The sequence below is a fragment of the Phacochoerus africanus genome, chromosome 9 (assembly GCF_016906955.1).
Source record: "Phacochoerus africanus isolate WHEZ1 chromosome 9, ROS_Pafr_v1, whole genome shotgun sequence".
Taxonomy (NCBI): domain Eukaryota; kingdom Metazoa; phylum Chordata; class Mammalia; order Artiodactyla; family Suidae; genus Phacochoerus; species Phacochoerus africanus.
This window is the reverse complement of record NC_062552.1, coordinates 33718661-33731066: the sequence shown is the minus strand read 5'-3', so window position 1 is coordinate 33731066 and position 12406 is coordinate 33718661. Positions and strand designations below refer to the sequence as shown.

Below are 12406 nucleotides of genomic sequence, written 5' to 3'. Positions count from 1 at the left end.
TGGATTAAGAGGGAATAGAGAGAAATAGACAAGTTCCAGAAACTTCCTAGAAAGAGGCCCAGGGGCTGCTATGCCAGATGCTGTCACATTAAAGGTTTATATAGTAGAACTTCGTTCTCACCACTCACCTGCTCAACAACCTGCGATGGCTCCCACTTGTCTTCCTCTACTAGGCCTAATTTCATGGATTTTTTTTTTTTCTTTTTACAGCCACACCTGTGGCACATGGAAGTTCCTGGGCTAGGGGTCCAATCAGAGCTCGAGCTGCCGGTCTATACTGCAGCCACAGCAATGCAGGATCCGAGCCACATCTGTGACCTACACTGCAGCTTGCGGCAATGCCAGATCCTTAACCCACAGAGCAAGGCCAGGGATTGAACCCGAATCCACACAGACACTGTGTCGGGTACATTAACTCACTGAGCCACAACGGAAGCTCACATGGATGGCTTTTAAAACCCTCCATCATTCGGCCCCATCCTAAGAGGCAGTCAAGACCCTTGTTCAGAGTCAGGCTTTGGTCTCAACAGCCTAGGTTCACCTTCTTGCTTTCCCACTTCCCAGTTGGGTAATCATGGGTGAGTTACTTAGCTTCCCTGGGGTAATAATACCTCACACCTATACTTATTTTGAGACCTTATAATCGTGCATGGTCCTTATGAATATACTAAAAACCACTGATCTGTGTACTTTAAGATGGTGAATTTTATAGAACAGGAAAGTATCTAAAAATTAAGCATGGCGTCTGCCCTAGGATAGGCTCTTTGAAAACAGAGTGGTGATTATCATTCTTACCAAGGAGATATCCCAAGGGCGGGAGCACCTGGCCAGGCACAGGGCAGGTACTCTGTAAACACTGGCAGAACATTCCATAAGTATGTTTGAAGCATGTCCAAGACAGGTATGGGGTGGGGGAATGGAGGGCACAGACATTCCAAGCCCAGTTTTTCGTTGCTGGGGAATGGAGGCCGGACTAAGTCCTGGTGGTGACAGGGCCTCAAGGCCAAACCGGAGAGAGGGTGGAGCCCTCCTACCCAGTAACAACCCACTGCCCTGGGAATCCCAGCGCCTTTGTTCTGGGGGTCCCAGGTGACAGAACCCAGTCCAGCCAATCCTGAGCCATGGCTAAATGGAGAACACTTAACCCTAGAGGATGAACCTATTCTTAATATTTTTCTTTGACTGGCTGTATGTGATGTTCTGGGAATTGACTTCAAACAATCGCAACGCCCCGTCAGGCGTCAGGCCCCGCTGCCAAAGCCAGGCCTAGAGGGCGGGGCTTTTCCCGGGCCAGCCTCAGGCTCCAGGCCTCCCCAGACCCCTCCCCGGGGCACAAAGGCGGCTCGGTCCAAACGCTAGGCGGTGGGAGCGGAAGGGGAGATTCCAGCTCAACAAAGCTGAGACAGGCTGAGGAGGGGCTGTGGGGGATTTCCTAGAAACCAGCCAATGTGCGAGGCCCAGGGGAGACGCCACGGAGCTGCAAACCCAGGTCCAGAAGGGCGAGACTGGGGCAGGGTCGGCCGCAAAGGGCTGGCTGGGAGGGGGCCGCCTGGGAGGGGGGCCGCCTGAGAGGTGCCTCAACTCTCTCCTCGCTCCCGAGGCTGGGATCTCCCACGGCTGGGATCGGAGCCTCGCACACAGCAGGCACCTATTCGGTGCAGGTTTCAGAAAAGCCCGGGGAGCTTGAACCACCCTGTGGTTGGAGGAAGCTTCTAGACCTGAGAGCTGGCTCAGCCTTGTGGTCACGACGACGGGCCGCGGGTGGGGTGGGGGCGCTGGTGAGTGGCTTAGGTAGCTAATTCCGCGTGGCCAGGCCCAGAGGGAGCCAGAGGCGGATATTGGGGCGGGCGGGGGGCGCCCATACGCCCACCCTGCCTAGGCCTAAAGGGAAGCCGAGGCCGCCCCTCTGGGCACTGGGGTCGCCCCCACAGTCTTCCCCAGGAGATGAAGAGTCTGTTTCTGGACCGAGACCCGCCCCTTGGTGGGGCGCACCCTCAGCAGAGACACACACCCCCAAACCTCTGGGGGTGGGGGTGCTGTCTCTTTGCACACGTCCCCCCCCACCCCGGCTCCGCACAGACCCTTCTCTTAAAGATGCCCTTTGGTTCACACATCCCTCTTCCTTCCCGGCATCTGGAACCCCGTCCCCACGCGCGCCACACGCACGCACACAACAGACTCACACGCTGGCACGGACACACTCACACCCGCGCGCAGACCCCGCCCGCGGCCCCGCCCCGGCCCCTGCGGGCGCCCCCTCCGGCGTTCGCGGACCCGGCACGCAGCCGGCCCCGGGTGGCGGGAGGCGGCGGCTTGGGGCAGATTTGATTTTCCCGCAGCCCGGACGCCCCGGAGCCGGAGTCCGAGCCGAGGAGGTGGCGCTCGAAGCCGCGTCCCCAGCCCCGCCGCCGCCCGCGAGGAGACCCGGCGGGAGGCGGCGCAGCCTCTGAGCTCAGGGCTCGCTCGGCGCTGCTTGAGTCCCACCACCCCCACATCCCGCGCCCCAGCCCGCCCCCCACGCCCCTCGCCCTCTCCTGCACCTCCTCTGCCCCCACCCCCAAACTCCCCGCCCCTCTGCCGGGGCCGCTGGCCACGACTCCGCGAGTCCCTCCCCGCGCCCCTCTGCCTTTCCCCGCTGCGCCCCGGCTCCCTGAGCTGCTTGCCCCTCTCCGCTGGGCCCCCAGCCTCCTCGTCGCGTCACCCGCACCCTCTCCTCTATCCTTGGCCCCCGCTCCCTCCGCCCCCCTTCCCTCTCTCACTTCCCACGCCCCCTCTTTCGCTCTCCTCTCTCCTCCCTTTGCCGCCCAGCCCCAGCTCCGGAGTTGGGGGAGAGACCAGGGTTTCTGTTGCTCCGGAGCAGGCGTGAATCGCTCAGGGATTGACGAATTTGGGGTGGGGGGCACGGTGGGCTATGGAGCAGCCCGAGGACATGGCGTCGCTGAGCGAGTTCGACTCCTTGGCGGGCAGCATCCCGGCCACCAAGGTGGAGATCACCGTGTCCTGCAGGTGAGCTGCCCGCTGGCCGGGGCCCCCCTGCCCCGCCCCTGGACCCGAAGCCCCTCGGCCCCTGCGGCTGCGACCCTCTGCCTTCGCGCGCCCGCTTCCAGAGTCCTTTCCTCCAGGACGCCCCTCTGCCTGTAGGGCAAGAGCCCCTGTCCAGCCACGGGTGGCGACGGGGGATTGGGAAAATAGGTTTAGGGTCGTTTCCCGGAAAGTTTGCACTCGCGGCTGTTGTTGTGAGGAGATAAGACACAGGAACGGGCCCAGGCGCACGAATGGGGAGACGGAGGTAGTGAAAGGACGTGGCAGGGTCTTCACGCAGTCTCTTTCTGATCATCCCCTCCCCAAATCGAGAAAAGAGTGGTTGCCTCATTCCTGCCAGGCGTGCCCAGCCTCTGCCCTCTGTGCCCTCCTCTCCTCTCTTCCCCCCTCTCCTTTGCCCCAACCTTCTCACTCTCTCCTTCCTCACCCACCCATCCACTATTCTAGACCCAGGATTCTAAAGCCTTTCATCACCTCCGACAACAAAATGACTCTTGGAAAAGGATCAGATTGATTCATTCATTCTGAGGTGTGGATAACTGATAACAACTTAAAGAGGCACATTAAAAAAAATAAATAACCGGGGTACAAAATCTTAAGCAGAAGGACTAGAACACTGAGTGTGGAATTTTAGAGTCCAGCAGGGGTGTGTGTGTGTGTGTGTGTGTGTGTGTGACATGTCACACAGGTTTCAGGAGTGACTTCTCCATCTAAACTGGGTCTCCCCCCGGTTCTTCTGTCCGAGAGGAAGGCTGCCCAGGCAGCAAGGGGTACAGTGGGGAAGGGAGGATTTTTCCCTAGTGCAGTCACCCTGTGGCTGGCCCAGGGATTCTGAGGGGCAACTGTGGCCTATGCATAGTTCACCTCTTGAGTTTCTGCTGGAGATGCCATTCCCCCACCCAAATGACCAACAGCATTTTTGGGTTCTGGGTGTGCACTTGTTCCAAAGAGCCACCCCATCCTCTTCCAGGCTCCTCTTTGGTCAGACCTTTTATCCACCCTCACAGCCCCCCAACCCTGTATCCCAGAGGTGCAGCATTGAGGAGGTGTAGATGAAGTCAGAGTAGCCAGGCTGGGGTGTGAGAGAGGGAAGGACTGGGGGGTTAGGGGGGTTAGATTGAGTGCAGGTGAGGGCTGATGAGGTTGAACACAGCTGGTCCCCTGCGTCAGGCCCTTCTGGGGACCCCTGTGATAACCCCACCCATCTCCCCCTTGGTCCCACACACAGTTTTGTCAGAATTATCTCCCAAGGCCATTTGCATCTGCTGGGAGATTCCTGATGGCCCATTAGCTCCAGTCTCACCAACCTCAGCCATCAACAGCTGCCACAAACCGCCCTCCCCTCTCCCGCGGGGCACACGTCCCCGCTCCTGACACTCCTTCCCAACCTTCAGTCACGCCTGTGTCAGAGCTGTCTTAGGATCCTTCTCTCCTCAGAGGCTCCAAACAGCCTGTTCCCCATCCAGACCTCACCCCTCCTTCATCTCTACCCATTCATGTCCCCCCATCCTGAAAGGCCTGGCCCCGTATTCCCCACTTCCAGCCCTCCTCACCCATGAGATGCCCAGCCCGGATCACTGTCTTTATGGCCCCTGGGTCCTGAGTGCTCAGCCTGGGCCACGGGGTCTCTCACACACTGAGCACGAAAATCTCAGAAGCCCTCTTCCCCCAAAGCAGTTTTGTAGGCATTTGAGGGCGGGGATCCCCACCCTGACTCAGACTCTCTACTCCAGGGGAGAGGAGAGGAGTCAGAGGGCGAATGGCATGGTGGCTTTGGAGTCAGACACTTTCACATGGAATCTGCGCCACCACTGGGGGCAAACTTTTAGCCTTGGTTTCCCCCATTTGTCAAGTGCAAACAAAGAGCCTGGATTCGTTGAGAAACATTTGCCAAGGTAGCCCCTGTGCTTGGAAGCATGGCTGGCTCCCAGCAGGTACTCAGCAAATACTGTTGGAGGAATTTGCTTACTGTTGAAGAGGATCATTAGGCATCTAGCACCCTACTTTGTGCTTGCTTTGCACACACAGTAGGTGCTTAATAAATAGCTACAGTGATTACTGTAAGGCAATGGTGCTTGGCCCCTCCTTTTACTCTCTGGAAGTGGTGATGTCCCAAGGATTCAAACCTTTTGCCTAAGCATTACTCAGGGATATAATTGAATTCTGACGGGGGTGGGAGTGGGGGTGGGGTTCTGGGATCAACCCTGGTGTCCCATCCCCTTTCATGTGATGTCAGCCTGAGGCGAGCATGACCCAGGGGATGGTAAGTGGGTTTGGGGAGGAAAGAGTGAGGAGAGAAGGGGTCACCAGAAACAGAGAGGAGACAAGAAAACAGTGTGGGTGGCCTGGAAATTGTAAGTCCATTGCTTTGCCTTAACCAGGTCCAACTATCGAATTTCTAGAACAGATCGAGAAAGGGGGAGAGAGTAGAGGAAAAGGAGGAGGAGAGGAGGAGGAAGCTGGTGGGGAAGAGGGGGAGCTGCACAGAATGATTTTCTCCAGTGTATGCTATATTTCATGGCCACCAACTAATGAGAGGCAAGGCCTCATTTGCTACCTCTCATGGTCGGCTCTGACCGGGGCCCCAGGGAGGAGGCTATGGGGTGCCTCTGCCCTGAACATCTAGGTGACACCTGCCAAGTGGACAGGGACTAGCAGGGCAGGCAGAGCAGTTGGTGGGCAGAGAAGTCCAGGGGGCTTCAGAATATTCAGGCATCTGGGGATGAGGGGGCCAGTGTTTCAAAGGAACTGGAAACTGGCATTTCTGGGAGCTGGCTCCTTAGGAAGGTCCCTGCCACCCCCTGCAGCCCTAAGAGGTTTCTGTCGCTGCCTAGGGGAGGACCTAACCCCTCACCCCACCGTCATGCCTATCCAAGGACACCCCTAGCTGAGCAAAGCTGCCTGGCCCAGGGGCATATCTGAGCCCCAGCCCAGGACCAAGCAGAGGCTCATCCAAACCTCTGCTGAAGGCAGATGACACCATGGGATGAACATGTTTGGGCCTCTGCTTTTGTGTTGGCTATCTTCTGGACTAATCATTTGTCTACTCCCAAACAATTATTTTTACTGATTTTGGTAAACTTAGGACCAAAGATTTTAAAGCCTCTGGTTGTTTAGTTCACTACTTAAGAACATAAGCCTGGAGTTCCCTGGTGGCACAGTGGGTTAAGGATCTGGCATTGTCACTGCTGTGGTTCTGGTTATAGCTGTGGCAAGCATTTGATCCCTGGAACTTCTGCATGTTGTGGGTGTATGGCCAAAAAAAAAAAAAAAAAAGAAAGAAACGTGAGGTGCAGTGGGTTAAGAACCTGACTACAGCATCTCAGGTCACTGAGAGGCACAGGTTCAACCCCTGACCTGGCATAGTGGGTTAAAGGATCCTGTGTTGCTGTAGCATAGGTTGCACCTGTGGTTCAGATTCAGTCCCTGGCATGGGAATTCCATATGCTGTTGATGCAGCCATTAAAAAAAAAAAGAAAAGGAACATGAGTCCATGGGGTCTGTCTACCTAGGTTCAAATCCCTGTGATCTTGGGTAAAGTACTTAACCTGGGCCTTAGTTTCCTCATCTGTAGAGGAAGCATAATAATCCTTATCACAGTGGAAGGATTAAATGGATTAAGCCATGAATAGCAATTTATGATGCCTATTATTTGACACCTGGAAGTAAATAAAAAATCTGTCTCTATAGTTGATTTGGTAGGTCCGGGAGATCTGATTCATCTAGAAAGTCTTATGCCCTCTCCCCATGCCCCAGCTTTTTTTTTTTTTTCCCCCATGCCTAGGGTGTGCAGAAGTTCCCCAGCTAGGGATCAAACTCCAGCCACAGCAGCGACCTGAACCGCTACAGTGATGATACTGTATCCTTAACTCACTGCACCATAAGGGAATTCCTTTTGGACATACATTTGATATACTGTGTACATGGAGAAATTCTGAGGGGTTGTTTTGGAAGTGAGCAGGGTAGATGGTATGCGAAACCAGATTCCAGCAGACGTTGTAGAAAGCGTGAGCTACAGGCTTCTCCTTCCCCTGATGGACCTTTTGCGACTTTATTAGGCTCCCTGAAGACCCAGTGAAAACTCACCTGTCTGGTGCCCCATTCCTCAAGGGCCCCACTATTGTTCGGGTCTCTCTGCTTCATCAGATTCAGGGATTCAGACCAATGGTTGGTTAGAAAGAGCAATTTGCATTCTTTATGTAACAGGAAATCTTTGCACTTCTGCGGGGTCTCGCTGGCAGAAGCAACGCATGTGATGGTGCTACGTGGTGGGGCTCCTGAGACCCATAGGAAAGGCTCGGAGGGGAGAGTCCAGAGGCAGGCGGTGGTTTAGCCCTGCCGGCATCTCTCAAGCGACTGCTCTCTCCCCTCCAGCGGTCGTGGGGCTGGTAGGCAGCTGTTGCCTCTGCCCCAGAGATGTTTTCTGCTGTCTGTTCAGGTTGGCATTTTGCTGCCCTGGGGGCTTGAGAGGGCCGACCTCAAAAGCTGTGCCCTCAGCCTCTCAGAAGGGGTGTGAATGGGCTCTGAACCTTTCTTTTAACAGGCAGGGGAGGTTGGCTTTGGAAATTGAGGGATCTGGGGGCAGTGTGGCCTCTGTTAGAGCCAGTGCTAGGAAAAAGCAATCCATTCAGCCACTGACTACATCAGGGTACTGTTTACTGGAGACAGAGGAATAATAATAGTGGGATTTGGAGTTCCCGTCGTGGCTCAGTGGTTAACGAATCTGACTAGTAACCATGAGGTTGCGGGTTCGATCCCTGGCCTCTCTCAGTGGGTTAAGGATCCAGCGTTGCCATGAGCTGTGGTGTAGGTCACAGATGTGGCTCGGATCCCAAGTTACTGTGGCTGTGGTATAGGCTGGCAGTTACAGCTCCTATCTGACCCCTAGCCTGGGAACCTCCATATGCCGCAGGTGCAGCCCTAAAAAAAAGACAAAAAAATAAAAACATAAAAATAAAATAAATAATAATAAGATTTACTGAGTGCTTACTGTGTGCTAGGCACTTATATCTGTGTTAGGCAGAACCATATGCAATTGCCTGTACTCAACAATTTTTAACCTGTTTAAGAAGCAATTTGGTCCGAACTAAGATTATTAGTTTCCAATTGCTGCATAACAAATCACCACAAACGTGGCCACTTAAAACAATAGCCATTTAGGAATTCTCATGTGGCTCAGCAGGTTAAGGATCTGGTGTTGTCACTGCAGCCACTCAGGTCACTACTGTGGCTCAGGTTTGATCCCTGACTCAGGAACTTACTCATGCCATGGGCATGGCAAACAACAATAAGAAGAACAAAAACCAAATAACCCAACCGTTCATTATCTCACAGTTTCTGTAGGTCAGAGGCCCAGGCACAGCCAGCCAGCTTCTCTGCTCTGGGTCTTCCCAGACTGAAATCAAGCTGTCTGCAGGGGCTATGATCTCATTTGAGGCTTGGGGTCCAAGCCAAGCTCATTTAGGTTGTTGGCAGAATTTAATTCCTTGCAGCTGTAGGATTAAAGCCCTGAGTTCCTGCTGGTTGTTGGGTTCGGGCTCTTAGCTCCTACAGGCCACCCTCAGGTCCTAGACCCAAGGGCCTTTCACAAAATGGCAGCTTCCTTCTTCAAAATCAGCAGGAGAATCTCTTCAGAGTCTGCTACTTAATATAAAGTAAGAGGGGACTTCCCACCATGGCTCAGTGGAAACGACTCCGACTAGGAACCATGAGGTTGCAGGTTCAATCCCTGGCCTCTCTCAGTGGGTTAAAGATCTGGTGTTGCCGTGAGCTGTGGTGTAGGTCGCAGATGCGGCTTGGATCTGGCATTGCTGTGGCTCTGATTAGACTCGAGCCTGAGAACCTCCTTATGCCGCAGGTGCAGCCCTGAAAAGCAAAAAAAAAAAAAAAAAAGCGCTTTGGTATCTCTTCTTATAAGGGCACTAAACCTCTCATGAAGACCCCACCCTTGTGACCTCAAATAACCCTAATTACCTCCCAGATACCAGCATATTGAGGATTAGCGTTTCAACATGTAACTTTGGAGAGTTACATAGTCAGTTGACAGCCACAAGGGACAGGAGCCTACTTTCTTTGACTTCAGGGCATCTCCATCAGATACCTGAACCAGTGTGGATGCTGTTAAGCAGGAAAGGAGTGAGGAGTGCTTTCTGGGTGGACAGCCATGGCCTCAGCCACAAGGAGGCTTTCTAAGGAATTCACGTTTTTTAAAAAAATCAAGCCAATGATGTCTGATAGAGATAAGTGCTCTGCAAATAAGTTTGTGGTTGTTGGGGATGAGCAGGTGATATTGAGCTGAGATCCAAAGGATGAGAAAGCCAGCTGGGGGAGGATCGGGATGGAGGGTGATTCAGATATAAAGAACAGCAAGTGCAAAGGTCCTGTGGCAGAAAAGACCTTGGCATGCCTGCAAAACTGCAGGGAAGCTAGTATGGCTGGAGTAATGTGAGTGGAAGAGGATGAGGTCAGAGAGGAAATGGGCAGTGTGACCCATGCTGAAGAATTTGATTAATTTTTTTTCTTTATTTTTTAATTTTTGGCCGTGCCTGTGGCATGTGCAAGTTCCGGGGTGAGGGTTCAAACCTGTGCCACAGCAGCAACCTGAGCCACAACAGTGACAACATCAGATCCTTATCCCACTGAGCTACCAGGAAACTCCCTGATTTATTACTCTAACAGCAGCTGCTGGCAGTGGGCTGGAGGGGGGTTAAACAGGAGTAATATGATCAGATTGGCCTTCTAAAAATTCTTTTATTTTTATTTATTTATTTATTTATTTTGCTTTTTAGGGCCACACCCTCGGCATATGGAGGTTCCTAGGCTGGGGTCAAATCAGAGCTGTAACCGCCAGCCTACACCACAGCCATAGCAACGCCAGATCTGAGCTGCATCTTTGAACTACACCACAGCTCACGGCAACTCCAGATCCTTAACCCACTGAACGAGGCCAGGGATCAAACCTGCAATATCATGGTTCCTAGTTGGATTTGTTTCCGCTGACCACGATGGGAACTCCTAAAAATTCTTTCATACACACACACACACACACACACACACACACACACACACACACACACACACACACATATATACAGCCTACACACATATATGTAACTGAATCACTTTCCTATATACCTGAAACTAACACAACATTGTAAATAACTATACTTCAATTTGAAAAATGGTTAAAAAAAATTTTTTTAATTTCTCTGGTTACTCTGAGGAGAATGGATTGATAAGGGGGTGGTAGGCAGAGATAGGAACTGAAACACTTTTCTAGGCAGGAGGCCACTGCAGCGTCCAAGTGAGAGATAATGGCAGTGGTAGGGGAAAGTGGACAGTTCTGGGATGTTTTTGAAGTAGAACATTTTTAAGACTTGATGAATGGGACAGGAGGGGGCATAAGTGAGAGCAGCACTGAGCATGCTTCCCACGTTTCTTTTTTTTTATATATATATATAATTTTTTTTCCCACTGTACAGCCAGGGGATCAAGTTATCCTTACATGTATACATTACAATTACATTTTTTTTCCTCACCCTTTGTTCTGTTGCAACATGAGCATCTAGACAAAGTTCTCAATGCTACTCAGCAGGATCTCCTTATAAATCTATTCTAAGTTGTGTCTGATAAGCCCAAGCTCCTGATCCCTCCCACTCCCTTCCCCTCCCATCAGGCAGCCACAAGTCTTTTCTCCAAGTCCATGATTTTCTTTTCTGAGGAGATGTTCATTTATGCTGGATATTAGATTCCAGTTATAAGTGATATCATATGGTATTTGTCTTTGTCTTTCTGGCTCATTTCACTCAGTATGAGAGTCTCTAGTTCCATCCATGTTGCTGCAAATGGCATTATGTCATTCTTTTTTATGGCTGAGTAGTATTCCATTGTGTATATATACTACATCTTCCGAATCCAATCATCTGTTGATGGACATTTGGGTTGTTTCCATGTCCTGGCTATTGTGAATAGTGCTGCAATGAACATGCGGGTGCATGTGTCTCTTAAGTAGAGTTTTGTCCGGATATATGCCCAAGAATGCTTCCCACATTTCTGTTTTAAGCTATTGGCTTCGCAGTTGCACAAGGCAGGTATGTGACTGCGAGCACAGAGGAGGAAACTGAGGTTAAGTAGCTTGTCCAGGGCCACAGAATTGCCGTGTGTCTATGTGCAGATTCCAGTTTGAACAGAACTGAGGCCAGAGCTCATGCTCTTTTTCCTTGGTCACGCAGCATAGGAGGGACAATTATTACAATAATTAATAATAATAAAAATGCAAATAGCTCTGGGAAGAAGAGCTCTTTAAGCCATGTGAAAATTGCTGTTTAGACCTTGGCGAGGTTGCTTGGCAGGGAGATCATGCATGGGGGTGAGAAACAGGATCTGAAAGGGGAGATGGGCGAGTGCCAGGGGCTGGGTGCCAATGTCCCTCTCCTCCCCAGCTCCCGCCTCCCTTTCCTCGGATCACTTCTGCCTGTTAGGATGGGGAGCGGGACAGGGGGAGATGGGAAGCCCTCCAGTTCTCTTCAGCTTTCCTTTGGGAGCGGCCCTGATGAAGCTGGGGGCAGGAAATGGGGGAGTGAGGAGGTGAGGGGTATGGCTGGCCAGGTGGGGATTCCAGAGACCCTGGGTTTTGGTAATGCAGGCGCTCCCCATGGCACCTCTGAATGGGCTCAGGCTTCAGAGTTCAGTATCAGTGCACTGGGCAAGCTGGGTGATGCTGGCACACCTCAGCCCCAACCGCCTTTCCTGTAGAAGGAGGTAACGTTTACCTCCTGGCTTTGATACATGGGGTGAATAGGGTGTCACAGGTTAAGTACCTAGCAAAAGACTTAGTACAGATTATGTCTGCAGTTAATGTGGTTCTCCCACTCTCTTTGCCTACCTGGAGTTGACCAGATGTTTGGTGTTGAATTGTTCTATAGAGAAATGGGGTACTTCTGGCAGCCCCCTCAGGCTCTGGGGTCTCTCCAACACCTTCAGGATTTCTGTTTCTCCCTGAGAGTGGCTTACCTGTCCCATCTGCTCTCTTCCATGAAGGCTGTACTACAGCCAGGTGGACAGGGATGGGCAAGGCTGCTGGAGGTCCTGATCCTGCCCAGCATTAGGGGAGCAGGGAGGTGAGAACAAGGGGAAGCTCTAGAAGCTGTCTTGTTCTCCGCAGGCCTTTTGTTGACACTTACAGTGTGCCAGGCACTGAACTGCAAATAACCATGTGCTGGACACTGTTCTGTTTCACATTTATGAACTCTACAGATTGTCAGAGAACCTGTAGGAGGGACTATTATTACCCCCACCTCATAGCTGGGGATATTTAGGCACAGAGAGGCTAACTGATGCTAAGAGGAAAAGCTGGGTTTGGGGT

General features: G+C 52.2%; 1 protein-coding gene across 2 annotated transcripts in view; it reads left to right on the top strand.

Moving 5' to 3' along the window:
• The first annotated feature begins 2517 nt into the window (after positions 1-2517).
• Positions 2518-12406, top strand: part of CPNE5 (copine 5) — a 97204-nt gene continuing 87315 nt past the window's right edge. The window contains exon 1 of one of the 2 annotated variants that reach the window (XM_047796187.1): positions 2518-3006. In XM_047796187.1, the coding sequence (XP_047652143.1) occupies positions 2912-3006 (95 nt within the window). In that variant the 5' untranslated portion in view covers positions 2518-2911. The remainder of the gene's footprint in view (positions 3007-12406) is intronic. The other variant, XM_047796186.1, reaches the window with a different exon arrangement.